General features: G+C 40.3%; 1 protein-coding gene across 2 annotated transcripts in view; it reads right to left on the bottom strand.

Moving 5' to 3' along the window:
• Positions 1-15937, bottom strand: part of NEBL (nebulette) — a 310491-nt gene that overhangs the window by 143854 nt on the left and 150700 nt on the right. For both annotated transcript variants that reach the window (XM_045511120.2, XM_010947807.3), the window contains exon 4: positions 7-114. In XM_045511120.2, coding sequence (XP_045367076.1) covers positions 7-114 — 108 coding nt within the window. The remainder of the gene's footprint in view (positions 1-6; positions 115-15937) is intronic.

Below are 15937 nucleotides of genomic sequence, written 5' to 3'. Positions count from 1 at the left end.
ACCTACATTACTGATTTGTTCCTGAGTCCTCTTCAGCCTCTGTAGTTCAGGAGTGTCTGTAACGATGCTGAAGCCCCTCCCTTTGCTTTCTTCAAAATCTCTTTTGTACTTGACCTAACAGAAGGAGAGTAGAAAAGAAAGAAAGAAAAGAAAGAAAAAGAAAAGGAAACAGAAGAATCACAAATCCCACTCAGGATAGGCCAGGGCCAAGTAAGCTGCTAAAACTGGAAGCAATGCCTCCAGGCACAGCGCTGCCGGCAGGCGGCACAGTGCACAGCTAGACTGCTTGCTCTGTGTCCCAGCAGCCACTGGGCGACCTTAGGCAAGTTACTCAATCACTCTGTGCCACGGTGGTCTCATCCGCAAAATGGTGATAATGACAACAACAATAATAATACTTAAATAATGCTATTTAATAGGTTGAATGACAGAATCAAATGTCTTCATTCACATAGGAAGCAAGCCCATAGGAAGCAAGCAAGTGCTCCATAATAGTTATTATTATCAACATTCGTAGTGGTACAACAACTAAAAAAAAATGTGGAAAAAGAAAGCTAAATCTTCTACTCCCATGGCTTGTCCTGTCAGTGACAAAGCATCGCTTTGAGCCTGGACCACACTATGGAGGAGGGAGGTATACAAGATTATCCACAGCAGCCGTGTCCTAGCAAAGTTTTCCTTCTATTTCATAAGGCAAAGCATATGGATATGGTTATACAATGTTGCACTGCCAAATGTTGAATGTGCAAATGCTTACAGAAATATTTATAAAACAGGCCACACCTAGGGATTAAAAGGCTTCAGCACAAGCCCTTGGCATACTGTGTGCTGAGGTACCTAACTTTTTTCCGGTATTTTAATACATTTCTTTTCTAATTACAACCCAGTGAAGCCGAATTTTACAGTTTCATCATGGCACTGAAACAGCTAATGCTTAATCTTACCAGGGCCCCATCTCCTATTATTAGCATAATGACCATAACTGTCACACCAGTTAAATATTCTGCTTCTTAATGACTGAGACAGTCACACCAGTTGGACTATTCTTATCTCTTTAAAAGCCTAAATATCAAGAAATATGGAAACATGTCTGATAACCCATATAATCTCCCATTTTCACATTCATAATTATCAGCTTCAAATTAAACTTAAATTAATAATTAACATTTAGGGTGGCTAATTAAAAATTAGATTCTGTGTTACTTTCTGTATAAATTTGAAAAGTCCCCTTAGCTGAGCACGGAATGACTGTTTTTGTTGAGTCATGTTTACATTTAAATATTCAGTTCTTTCAGGCACAACTGTCCTTGCGGCTACTGGAAGATTTCCTTTCATCAGAAGAGCTTAAAAGAAAAAAAAAAATCCCAGTTGACAATAAATAAAAAGATACAGATACTTTCATCACTTTTAGGTGACGAATATCTAATTTTCCCTCCACGTTTTCATTTAGATGTATAAAACCCTTCCTTGAATTATTTCCATAAATAAAAAGTCAAATAAACTGTATTATTTTTCTTCTACAGAAAATACTGAATGAGATTAGCCTTCTAACCTTCAATCTCCCAGCATGTGTGAAAATACACAGCAGCACATGCTCAGTGTTTTATGCCTAACTAAGCAGGGAAGCCATTTAGCTTTGCTTGAAATAAGCACCAGGGCACAGCATAGTAAAGTAATAAAAGTAAAAAAGATGACAAGATTGCAACAGCAACAGGCACAGAGAAGAAGGGAAATCTATAAGCCAAGTTCTGACATCCTTAACACCAGTTTCAGAGAATCACATATTCTTTTTGTGATTAGCTTGGGGTTTCTGTTTTTGTTTTTGTTTTTTTAATGGCAATTTCCAGAGAAAGAATTGAAAAGAAAAAAAAAAAAACATTAAATTCCAGAATCATAGGTTTTGAGTTAATTATCATTTAACGGTCCTTTCCACATTCACAAGACACATAAGAATCATCTGACTGGGGCTTGCCTCATTAAATGAATAGTTTCAAAGTGTATAATACAATCATCTACATGACTGGTTTGCAGAGTTTTAGAAGATGTTTAATCCTTTTTAATGGTGTGATCCACAACCAAGCCTCCTATACACTTAGCACCAGCTCAAGCACCAACCCACCCAGTAAATCTTTACTGCATACAGGCAGCCTTGAAGCCATTGGTCAGCCTCTCTTTTCCATACTCCCAGCCACTTACATCCTATCTCTCTACTTAGGTCTAATTTTAAATGTTATACCTGATGGCTTGCCAGGTCTGCAGAATCTGAGAGGCAAGTGGATATAAAAAGAGATCAGAGGACAGGGAGGAATAAGTAGACTCCTCCCTTCAATCTCATATGTCTCCTTTGCCCTCACAACACGACCGAATCCAGCCAATAAGCGCCCTGCACCCTGGACTCAGGAACTGACACACACATAATCCAGCATGTGTCCAAGAGCCCACAGCTGGGGCTTCGGCAGGAACTCTTGGGAAAGCGGTGCTCTTTCCCCATGGTCTGGCTAGTCTAGCAGGTGGAAAACTGAAGCTGCTGGCCATCATCTGGCCCCCACCCAATGATGGCGAAGCCCAGAGGCAAGCAAAGCAAGAGGCCAGGAGAGACTCCTGACAACATCATTCAAGCACCTGGATCCAACTCTTCCTAAAGCCAGAACTACTGGGTTTATCAGTTAAAGTGAACTAATTTCTCCCCTTTTAATAATGAAAAGAATTCTGATTAATACAACCCAACCCCCCATCATGCCTACAACGTATACACAGGTACAAGGTTCCCAGAGATATTAACACGTGAATTTCTCCTTGTTTACTTCTATGCTCCAGTTCTTCCTATTTGTGATACAAGATTTAACATTTTATAAAAATAGGGGATTGTATCAGGGAAAAAGCATTGCTTTAGGGGACAAGAGCCTGGATTTCTCATCCCATCCTTGTCACTCGCCAGTCACCTCACAGGTCTCCTAGCTTCTCTGGGCCAAAGTTTCCTCATCTCTGATTAGAGATTCTGGTAGCTTCTTAACTAACAAGGCTGCAGGGACTGAATGAGATAAGTCACAGGAAAGAACTTCAGCAAGTATAAGGTGCTGTGCAAATACCCAGCATTATCTTCGTCATATTGGTTTTGCTTGACTTGAAAGGATTAGCTAATGTCAAAAAGAACAGTTCTATACAATCAAACAGATCGTGGTTAAAAAGCAAAATATATCACATTAAGAATCAGCTCTTAGCTTCCATTTACAAATTTTACTAAAGTTATTCTTGGATAGATATTCATTTTTTGTTGGAGTTGTGTGAATGACCGGACCCCTACAAAACACCTTGGATGTGTCATCTGGTGACCACACAGGTGGCAATGAATCCTGAGCTCCATCTGTGCAGGTGCTGGGCGACAATCTGTCTTTGCCAAGAGGCACACCGCAGGCTGTGCAAATCTGTAAGAACTGTGTGAAGAGCGCTCTCGTAAGACCACTCAGGGTTCCTTGTCACCGACAGAATGTTTCCTACCCTCAGCCCTTGGGAAACATAATCCATTTATTCATTAAAGCTCAGCGCCAGCAGTGTGCCTCTGTGAGCTGGACTGGACTGGCCTCCTCCCAGTCCTGAGCCTCATAGCTTGACACCTGCCTATTAGAATGGTTATCACTCTGAATTGCAATGACAATGGAGTCACAGCCCCCAACTCTAGAAGAGATGCAACTCAGGGACACAGGCAAAGTTTTATTGAGCTCTGTGATCCAATAACCTAGCACAGCACCTGGCCCATGGAAGCTGACTGATAATGATTAAGAAAGGGAAGGGAGGGAATGGGGGAGAGAGAAAGAAGAGGGCCAGGAGCAGACAGAGGGCATGTGGCCCAGATCCAGAGGGAAGAGAGGAACCTCACATCCAGGGACTGAAACATGGCTCTGTCTGGCTGGAGCATCTGAGGGCAGGGGGTGGAAGGAAGGGGAAGAGCCAGGAGATTAGGCTAAGAAACACAGATCTAGATCAGATTTGGAAAGAAACTGCTAGCCACGGTGCTTATCTCAGCCCATTTGGGCTGCTACAACAAAAATGCCGTAGACTGGGTGGCTTATAAACAACAAAAATTGATTTCTCATAGTTCGGGAGGCTGAAGAATCCAAGATCAAGGTGCAAGCAGACTCAATGTGTGGTGAGAGCTTGCTTCCTGGCTCCTAGCTGGCTGTCTACTCACTGCAGCCTCACACGGCAGAAGGGACATGGGGGCTCTCGGGATCTCTTTTATAAGGGCACCAATTCCATTTACAAGGTCTCCATCCTCATGGCCTAATCACCTCCCAAAGTCCCCACCTCCTAGTATCATCGCACTGGGGATTAGGTTTCAACATACGAATCTCAGTGGGACACATTCAGTCCAGCGCATGCTCTTGTATGTTAACTTACTCCACATTTACTCAACAAGTATTCATTAAGCCTTGTATAAGCTGCTTTTAGAAGAACTCCTGCTCTGTCCCCACTAAAAATGCCTTTTCTTCCCTTATGTTCCAGCATCGGATATAAAATCACCTCCAGTCTCTTGTCCTCTATTCTATTAGAAAGTATTTTTTGATGATTCCACGAATAACAATGGCAGTATTCTAGGAATGTCATTCTTTGGAATCTCCTCAAGTATTCACCTCCTCAATCCTTTGTTCATTTAACAAATATTTACTGAGCACCTACTATGAGCCAAGTACTGTTCCAGGGGTGGGAACAATGCAGCAAAGAAAACAGTCAAGGAGCCCTGCCTCATGGAGCTGACATTACAGTGGGAGAGAAAGAAAAGACACAAGATTTGTATCAGTTGAATAAATGCTAAGTCAGTGGTAAGGACTAAGAGAAAAACAAAGCAAGAAGTGACATGAGGAGAGTCAGGGATGCTGCTCTTTTAGACAGGGTGGTCAGGGATGGCCTCAGTGAGTAAAGACCAGAAGGCAGTGAGGGCTGTAGGCAGGGCAGTGAGGGCTGCAGGCAGGGCAGCAACATGCTGGGCTTCCGGCCTAACAGGCTCTTTCTGGCCACCGTGTTAACCCACTCGAGTGAGCAGAACAGAAGCAGGAGACCAGTAAGGGGACAGGCAATTCTGGTCCTCCTTCCCCACTCACCCACTGTTAGAGAACAGTCTCAGGACCACAGAAGGCAGAGAGAGTTCTTGGGCCCAGCCTCAGACCCTGGCCCCCCGGGAGACTGAGCCAGGTGAGCAGCATGCGCTTGTCAGAACAGGGCAGGAAGGGCACAGGAGGAAGCACACAGGATCAAGACACTACTGTGAGTCCAGACAGAGAAGGTGCTGCAGCTGGAAGGGAATGCAGTCCCAGACTCCATTAGCTTATCCCTCCAAGACTAAGTAAAGGCACTTTGAAAAGGCACTTAGAATCAAACGCAAGAAATATGCACAATAGGCAATTTGATTTGCCATATTTTTCTTCAGAAGCAGCTTAAAAATGTATTTCAAATACTGAATGCTGCCTAACCCTGACATGTACCAGCAGGTGTATCCACACGCACACAGAGTTATCGTTCTATATTATAGATTAGAACCCTAAGTCAAGAATCAAAAGACCTAAATTTAAACCCTAATTCTGTCCAAGGATCTTAATTCATTCCATTTCTCTAACACTACTGATCCTCAGCTATAAAATGGAAAAAGAAAAGAAAAAAAGCAACATGCCACACGATGTTTGCAGGGTTAACATAAATAACAAGAAAACATCAAGCAGGGACATGCCCTTACTAGGTCGTTAGCAAATATCAGTCTCCTCCTTCTTACTAAATTTCAAAAATGACCTTTATTGCTTAAGTATGATCATTTTGTCAACGTGTGCGTGCTCAGTGATATTTTGTTTGGAGTCATCAGCAAGTAACACTCACAAGTTCAGACAGAGGAAGAGCCTGGAAACCAGGAGGGTTCTTGCCAGGCTTAAGAAAAAGGCTCACAATGTCTGAAAAGGAAAAGTGAAAAATCAAAAGAGTGAACAGAGCTGCCACTTGAATTATTTGCTAATTCTGAGATACAAGTTCTCTCCCCCAAATGCTGCAATTACCACAATTATTGATACTATAACAATACAAATAAATGAAGAAAATGAAAATGACTAATGAGAAAGGCTATTCTTAGACAGAAAGCCATTTCTGATGGTGGGGGAAAAAAAAAGAAAACCAAGTGGAATCAGAGACCTGTAAATCATTGAACAATAAACCAAAAGGAGACTAAGTGTGGCCAAAGACAGACACATCCTACAAAGATAAGCTCAGCATCTCCTCCACCCTCCTCTCTAAATGAACCCTTGCCTTTGAGCATCTGGGGACACAGACCAACATGTTCGAAATAACATTTGTATTATCCAAAAAAATTGGAGACAACCTAAATATCCATCCACAGGAGATGAATAAACTGTTGTATATTCATACAGTATAATACTACCCAGGAGTGAAAAATAAATGGACTACAGCCACATGGATCCCTGTGGCTGAATCTCAGAAACGTTTTGTTGAAGGAGAAAAAGGCGAGGAACACATGCATATGGGGTACATAAATGGGGGGGCAAGGGACCTGATAAGCTAACGTCCAGGCAGTTGTGAGGAGGTCTGCTCCTGGAAGGAGGCCAGGGGGCCTCATTGTCCTTGGTGATGTGCAGGTTCTTAAGTTGGAAGGTAGATTCCCATGCGATCCTTCTGTTATCCTGCAGTAAAAGTTACATGTACGCTCCATATATCCTTCTGTATTGATCAAATATTTGACAATAAAGTGATTTCAAAGAAAGCAGAGACAGAGTTTTAAAATCCTGGATGGGGAATCTCCACAGGTTTAAAAAAAAAAAAAAAGTCATGAGCAGGAGAATAGACATGGAATATTCGGTTGATATTTTCAGTCAGCTTAAAGACCAGACTTGGCTTTTCCATGAGTGGCAGGTGACCTAGTCAGCGGACATCTACAGGCTGAAAGTTAAAGTAGTCACTCTAAGCTTATTCGTCTTAATGAAGCTGTGTCACTCTGCTGGCAAATACTGAAATGAAGCAAAAAGACAGGAAAAGAGAAATTGAGAGAGGATGAAAGGGTGTTGTAAAAGGGATTCCAAACACAGGTTCGTGAGCAGTTTTTAGTAGCAGTTTGAGAGGATCCTGGGCAAATCACGGTAGACCAGTCAGCTAAGAAGAACCTGGGGCAGGAGAGTAAACATAAGGAAGACATTATTTAGCCTTAAAGCAGCTGACCTTGTCAGAATGTGTTTAACAGAAGCCTAACATCCACAGGCATGTTTATGACTGACGCATGTTATTCTGCTCTTTATGTCACACATTTTGAAGTCTCCATATGACACAATAAGATCAAATGACCAAGTTTATTATCTTTCATGACACGATGGATATTTTACATTTCTTCCAGGGGAGACTGTGAGGGTCCCATCATTTTTAAACTACATGCAAAATTCTTGGTTGGATCTGCAAAATTCAGCACTCAATTTTGCACCATCTCGTGTAGTGCAGTAGATTTCAAAGTGCTGGAGAATGTGCGCCATATGCTTCTTTCTAACTCATTGCATTTTGCTTGGTGCTAAGCATATATTAAAAGCTTAATAACTATTTCATGATTGATTACTATTGAGTTTGGTATTTTTAATGTCTGAAATGCAGAAAATTGGCTAATCTTACGATGCTAGATGGGAATTAAACAACTACAAAGGGAAATCTGATTAAGGGCTTTTTTTAAGGTGAAGTTAATTTTAACAAATGTTAAATGAGCTCAAAAGTGAATTTGTTTTTTATAAATTAATCACATAATTTGTAAATTTATGGTTAATTAAATAAAATTAAAATTTTAATTACCCTTCTAAAGATAATTAAAAGGCATTAAAAATAATTTCCACAGATTTCTAGGCCTTCAATTAGCCTTCCACTGCATCTGCGGGGGTGCTTACTGAATACTCACAGATTTGTGAGTACATTCTAGGTATATTCACAATCCAACTTCACCAGTTTTGGAGTTCCTTTTTAAAAAAAAAATGGGGTGAGGGTTAGGTAATTCAGTTTATTTATTTATTTTAATGGAGGTACTGGGGATTGAACCCAGGACCTTAAGCATGCTAAGCATGCACTCTACCACTGAGCTATCCCCTCCTCCCTGGAGTTCCTTTAAAAACACTGAAATCTAGATTTTACTCTAAATAAATACTCTGAATATGTAATAAAAAGCACATTGTCATTAATTTCTCAACAAGCTAATTAAAAATCACCCCTAAAACACTGAAGTGTAACTTAGAGGTTACCAGTTCTGTCTTAGGATTTTGAAAAACTCGTCTTGGGCCTTGGCTCCGCCTCTTAATAGCCGTGTGACCTTAGGCAGGTTACTTAATCTCTCAGAGCCTCAGTTTCCCTGTGTAGAAAATAAGCAGAATTGTAGTACTGTATTGCTAGCATGTTTGTGAGAATCAAATGAGATGATACAACAGTGTCTGACACCTGTCAGCTCTCTACCACATCCCACGCACTGCAGCCAGTGGTTTATAGATGATGCTCACAGAGCCAGGAGGGAAAGCCAGCAGGAAATGTGTCAGGAGTGCTCAGCACTCCGTTCCCACAAGGACGCTGTTAACTCACCCACAGTAACTAAACATCCAGAGAACACTTCCTACTGCGTGGAAATACCAGGGAGCTCCTGCAAGTCTTTTAAAGATCAAAATAGAATATAAATAAATAAAAGAAATGGAAATTAAAATAAGCTTTATCTATATTATTGTCAGATAAATCCTAGCAGCTACACAATTTAATGCTCATTTTTCTAGATGAAGGAAGGGAGTTTGAGGAGGTGACAGAGCTAATAGGAGGTAGAAGTCTCCCTCTAGCAACCTCCCCGGACATTTTCTTTCAATTCATCGGACAATGAAAAAAATGCCAAAATGAAAAATATCAAACTGAACACCCATGAGATATAAACAATGTCCCATAAAAAAGCAAAGGGGAAAGTGGAAGCAACTGAACATTTCTTAGAAGAGGATGCCAGAAGATTTGCATAAATTAAAATTTTAGCTAGTTCACTCTCTGTAACGGAACCTGTGGTGCCATAAAAGGAACAAAAACTATCACCCAAAGTAAAGTTTACCACAGCCCATGCTTTTTATTAAAAACATCTAACTGACATGGGGGAGGGTATAGCTCAAGTGGTAGAGCACATGCTTAGCATGCATGAGGTCCTCAGTTCAATCCCCAGTATCACCATTAAACAAATAAATAAACCTAATCCTCTCCCTGCCCTCCCCAAATAACAATAAAATAAATAAGTTTTTTAAAAAACTGAAAAAAATTAAATTAAAAAAGTGTTTTCGGGTATTTCTTTTGAAGGAAACAATCGTTTAAATTTTCTATTAGTAAGGATCAGGGGAGAAGGCCACTGCCAAGCCTACAGTGCAGGCATACACCAGAGACATCACGGGTTCAGTTCCGGATCACTGCAATGAGGCATATATCACAATAAAGCAAGTCCCAGGAACTTTTTGGTTTCCCAGTGCATATAAAAGCTATGCTTACACCACACTGTAGTCCATTAAATGTGCAACAGCATTATGTCTAAAAAAAATGTGCATATGCTAATGAAAAATTTATTTATTGCTTAAAAATAAAAGTTAACCATCAACTGAGCCTTCACTGAGTCATAACAGTAACATCAAAGGTCACTGATCACAGATCATCATAACAAATATCATAATGAAAATGTCTGAACTATTGTGAGAGTTACCAAAATGTGACACAGAGACACGAAGGGAGCAAATGCTGTCGGAAAAATGGTGCCGACAGATCTGCTCGACACAGGGCTGCTACACACCTTCACTCTGTAAAAACACATATCTGCAAAGTGCAGTAAATCAGAGCACAATGAAACAAGGCATGCCTGTACTGATGGGACTACTGATTCAAACCAAAAAGTCATGTCTACGCCAATGAAGAAAACTGGTGACTAAAATATATACACCAAATGCATATTTTCACCAAGAAACTTACAATGGAGAAATGTAACTAATCCACCAAATTCTGCCTACGAGTTGTAAGTGACTCTGGGGAGTACACTAAGTATTTGATGATTAACTTTTCCAAGCAACTAAAGTATCATCCAATTAACTCTTCAGGTACTAAAGGAACAAAGAACAATTAATATTCTAATGTCTGATGTAGTCTCGAGGAGTGACTGACTCACAGAGCCTGACTCTTGCTGATTTATGTTGCCAAGTTACTTTTTAAATAACATATAATAATGTGCAGTAAAAAAAAAAAATCTATCAAGCCATGAAAGACACAGAAGAAACTTAAAAGACATATTACTAGATGAAAGAAGCCAGTCTGAAAAGGCTACAAACTGTAATATTCCAACCAAATGACGTTCTGGAAAAGGCACAGCTACAGAAACAATCAAAAGATCCATGGTTTCCAGAGGCTTGGGGAGAGGGAGGGAGGGAGGAATAAATAGATGGAACAAGAGGGAATTTTAAGGCAATGAAATTATTCTGTATGATACTCTAGTGGTGGCTACATGTCATTATGCATTTGTCAAAACCCATAGAATGTACACCACCAAGAGTGAACCCTAACATAACCTATGGACTTTGGTTGATAAGAATGTGTCCATGTTGGTTCATTGGTTGTACCAAATATGCCACACTGGTGAGAGATGTTGAGGGAAGGGGAGTATATATGTATTTTCTGCTCAATTCTGCTATAAACCTAAAACTGCTCTAAAAACTAAAGTCTATTAGGGGGAGGGTGTAGCTCAAGTGGTAGAGCACATGCTTAGCATGCATAAGGCCCTCAGTTCAATCCCCAGCACCTCCTCTAAAAAAATAAATAAACCTAATAACCTCCTCCCCTAAAATTAAAAAAAAGAAATAAAATAAATAATATAATAATAAATAAAAAATAAAGTCTACTAAGTAACATATAATAATTCAGGCAATTTATGAATTTTGATTTCTGGAATTTTGTTCTTTTAACTATTAATCATCCCATTACATGATTATGATTTAAATGTTTAAATATAAACAGCCTAATTCACACCCAGGGTAGAATATTATTCAAATGATTTGGACCAGAAGATATCATGCAAGGTTAAATTAAGGAGAGGATAAGGAGTTATAACAGGGAACATTCCTGTGTGCATATTCTGAATTACAAAATGGATAATTTTCAGTTAGGAAAAAGCTAATTAGGAATTAGTCATTCAGAAAAGAAAGCCACATTCAAACTACGGTAAAGAAAAGAAGGATAAAATCAAGAATCAAGCAAATGTAAACAAACAGAGCTGAACCAGCACAGAACAGTCATGAAAGTGAAAATAACCTGTCCTGACTCCCAGAGTCACAGCTGATGAAGTGACAGATGATCCCCCATGCTTCTTACACACGCCTGCTCCCTAACAGATTGATAATGTCGTTAAAATTGGCCCTAACAACCCTCCCACACCTGCAATGGCATTCTCCATCAGGCAACATCGGCTGTTTTTCCGTAAGAAAACATGCTTCCTCCACGTCTACAAAACTGGAGAAAAAGGAAAATCAAAACTAGAGCACACAAAAACAAACAAAGAAAAGAATGCAAAAGAAGAATAAATCTAAATACATTATATACTTAAGATGCACGCAAATGACACTGAGAATAGCTTCCATGAGCGAGAGCTTCTGCCACCCGGAAAAACCCCAACAAGCCTTTTTAATCAAACAATTTTAAAGATGAAATCCTTAATACAGAATTTTATTTAAAACACACATTTCCTAGAAATGTTTACAGGTCATTAACATATCCATGCTACAACTAGAAACTTAGTACTAATTTAGGTCTTCCACGGGGAAGAAATGATCAGAAATAAATACTTGAGCAGCATGGAAGAAAGAAGTGAAGAATCGCGGTTTCTTAGTTAAGAGTGAGAGCATCACGCTGATTACAGGTGTCAGTTTTGAGAAATGCTGGCTTGTTGCCTCCCTGCTCTGTGATGGCAGCTATGATTTATTAACAACGTCCGAGGCATCAGACGTTGTACTAGGCATCTGACAGACTATCTTGCTTCATCTTCAAAATCATACTGGAAAAGAGATGTCTCTGTTACCACTGTTTACATATGAGAAATGTATTGTCTGGTCCACCCACGACCTCCTCCTTCTAGTAATGGTCCTGTGCCTCAACCACTCATTTCAGTTTTCACAAGTGGTGTCATTTCCCCACAGGACCCACATCCTTAACCACCGAGGATGGACCCAAAGGCAGTCAGTCCGTGACCTAAGCTAGTCCAAGTCTAGACATTTGAGAGGGCTAGGCATTGGGACCCAAAGTGTAAAGCAAGTCTCTTTCTGGCACCTAAAACTCTAGAGATATAAAATATGAACTATCGACAGCCAGGTTTGCCACCACCACAACCCAGAGGGGCAGGTGCAGCTCATCTGCCAAAAAGAGAGCCCTAGGCTGGTGGCATTTGAGTCCTGATCCAGACTGTTCCTGAAGCTCAAACAGGTACATTCCTGCCCATGGATCTGTGTACCCTAACATCCTCAAAAGAAATTACCATCTTGTTCAAGTGATCGAGGGTTAGGTTTTCTACCTCTTACAGCACAGAATCCTAACTAATACAGAGTCTGCAGCCATACCACCCTGACTGTGCCCCTACCTCATCTAACTGATACAGGGAACTGTGATTGAGTGATTGAGACACAAACCTAGTGTCACCTACTGGCAAGCAGTAGAGTCAGGATTCAAACCCAGGTTTGACATCTTGAAATCTTCGCTATTTCTACCCTATTATGTACAAGATGGTAATTCAAACATTCTGTAAACTTCAAAGACCTTGGCTTAGACTGAAACGTAATTTTAATGAAAATATATCATTACTTCTTTAAAAAGACTAGATTTTAAACAACACTGTAATCAGACCTTAATTTTTAAACTGCCTTCCATGTTACATACATTAGCCAGTAATGGGATCTTTAATGGTTACAGATAGTGCCAGTTAGATGTTCAGTAGGTGTTCATCAAATGGATGAGTAAAAAACTAAGGTAACCACTTCAACATGAAACTTTAACATGATCACCTTTTTAAGCATCAACTTAGAAAGGTTTGTAGATTATTCAATATTTTCACTTTTAAATTCACTCTGATTTCCAACATGAAAAATTAGATACTAAATAATTCAAGAAAATCCCAAAGTTTAATTTTAATATTATAATTAGGAACATTACCATATAAATCTGAGCATCAATTAAAATATTATCTTGGTTAAATTTCTATGATGTTTCAAGCTTTATGATTCAGTGTCATTTCATGGTGTTACAGGTACAATTATATTGCTGACAATCACTTGCTGACCTAAAAGTCTCCTGTATGGTCTGAAAACACTAATGGAGTTTGGGTGAGTCTGTTTCCCAAAAGGACAAAGGACCTTTCTTTTTTCCGCCAGAATAAACATCTCAGGAAGCAATAGCATTTTTTGTTTCTCTGCAATGTGGAAATAAAGAATTGGGCTTTACACTTACACAGAGAAAGAAGGGGAAAATAGAAATGGAAGAGAGTTGCCAGTTTAAGCTGACATGGATAAGTGTTTTAATATCTCTTAATAATCCTAATTTTGGAATGTTACTCTGCCCATGAACGTCTCACTTCTATACTTCACAGTCCATGAGAGCACAGCTATTTGAGAAACAGGAATATGTTGGCATTGCCAAAGAGCCAGGTGGTTCCACTGTTTGGAAACCATCTGGTTTGAGTTTTCTTTTTGTCAGCACCATCAATACTTCAGTAGCAAGAGCTATTATAGGGATTGTGTGTGTCGCGTTTCTTTAAATAAACTCAAACAAAACTTCCCTGAATATAAATTCGTTATTTCTTTGAATTGTGCTTGCAGAGTATAATGAAACCCTTGTCAAGATGAGTTACACTTGAATGCCTACATTCATTCCATAACTTCACAAAACCAACTGGCAAAACACTAGGGGTATGCCTACAATTCCAGTAGCATCTCTTTAAAGGGGGTCACTACTGTCCAACCTGCAGACAAAATGGAGAATCTCCTGCTGAGGCAGATGCCAATGTAAACTGTTCAGTGTGGGCTGTGAAGAGGTTTAGATATTGGCATAGTTCAGAAATACAAGTTATTTAATCAATCGAGGAAAAACAGAAAGGCTCTAAGAAACTTAAACCTATTAATCCTAGGCTCTACCGAATCCTCATCCAACAGACAATCTGCCCAACCAGTGAGCAGTACCTATCAAACCACTGCCTGGACTGGAAAACATAGGAGGACAAAGGTGCTGCCAGGCACTGGGCCCTTCCCCCCACCTGGAAGACAGAAGCATTGTCGCCTACGAAAAATACCCGGCTCTCTGGAATACACAAACGTGAACAGACACTGGCATTAATAAACCTTGTCTTCTAAGACCTTAATCTCAGCTTCCATCAAAGATAAAGTTTCCAGACCCAGATGTTTTTATCAGAATATCCAAAGTCAAATCTCCCTAAATGCCAGCATCCACCTTCCGACAGCAGGCCTCCGTTTCACTGCCCTTTAGACAGAAGCTGGAAGTCGCCATGTCACAGCCACTTTAGAAGGGGCAAATTAGAGAGGTGAAAGCACTGACCTCGAGTTAAAAGAGTAAGAAAGCGAGGCCGTAGGAGATTTTACTTTCTTCTCTTGGCAGGTCATCCTCGCCCCCGCTCTTTGCACCAATGTTTGACTTGTCAAAATTGCTTTGCTGGATCTGCACCTGACATCTGAATCATCTGACAGGCACATAACCTTATCAAATTTCTAGTTATGGTACAAATAGAGGTAACAAACCATAGCCACTGGAATTGGTAACAGCTCACACAAAGAACCACAAGGCTGCAGTTGCAGCAGAGGAGAGAGCCACCACCCAGCCTGGGAGCCCACAGGAAGAGGAGGAGGATGAGCCTGAACCAGAAAAAGGTGAATTCCACCAAATCCAGTCACTGCTCCCCTTCTTCTGAGGAGACTGAAGCAACCAAAAGGCCCCTTACCCGGGGGGGGAACAAAATTGTGAAATGACTGATGTTTGTCCCCTCCAGCTAGTATGTTAACCTAAAAGGCAAATGGAACAAAAGCATCAGAAGGGTATCTCTGAAAGCCCCCTGCCAACCACCAATTGCCCTCACACATCATCAGGTACCATTTCTTAATTCAGGAGCGCAGTGACAGGAATAACAAATACATCCTTGGTTTCATCTGTTAACTCAAGCCAAAAGCTCATCTCTAGCATTTGCTCAGGAACAAATACAGAAAGCAGTGTTTGCCAAAAGAGAATAAAATATTTTGAGATAATACATCACATTAAAAGATTAATCTCAAAACATGGCATGAAACAAAAAAGCCTTTTAAAAATCTGTCTTCTTCACTTAAATGATCCAAATACTTCTAGAGACACTGCAGAAAAAATTAAGGAAATAAATATGAAAAATATACGTGACCAGAGAGACAATCCCCCAGTTAAAGGACAGATCCTAAAATTAGATTTAAATTCACCCAACCATAAATATCCCAGCTTCCTAAAACAGCTCCCTGGTCTGAAACCTTTTAATCCCAGTCCCAGGAAAGGCTCATACAGGATCAAATACTCTAATCAGAACACCAGATCCTTTTACGTTTCTGACTGGAGACTGTCCAGCGATTAACATCAGGTGTTAATGGCTGGACCTGTCCGTCCTCCCTGTTCATGACATTTCTAGGTGAAATTAACAAGTTACTTTCTGGGTCTCCAGTTTCCTTGCATTTCTTTTCCTTCACCTCATCCCATCCAACTCCCAGCTACAGATGCTAATGAGTTTTCTCTCATCAATATCTCAAATGCAACCCACTCTGCTCCACCCCCTTCACCACTACCATGTTCAGGGCGCCACTGTCACTCACTCGAATGACTGCAGTTCCTGCCTACTAATCCCTCTGCTTGTCATCTTGTA

This window comes from Camelus bactrianus, chromosome 35 (genome assembly GCF_048773025.1).
Source record: "Camelus bactrianus isolate YW-2024 breed Bactrian camel chromosome 35, ASM4877302v1, whole genome shotgun sequence".
Taxonomy (NCBI): Eukaryota; Metazoa; Chordata; class Mammalia; order Artiodactyla; family Camelidae; genus Camelus; species Camelus bactrianus.
This window is presented reverse-complemented; position numbering and strand designations above follow the sequence as displayed.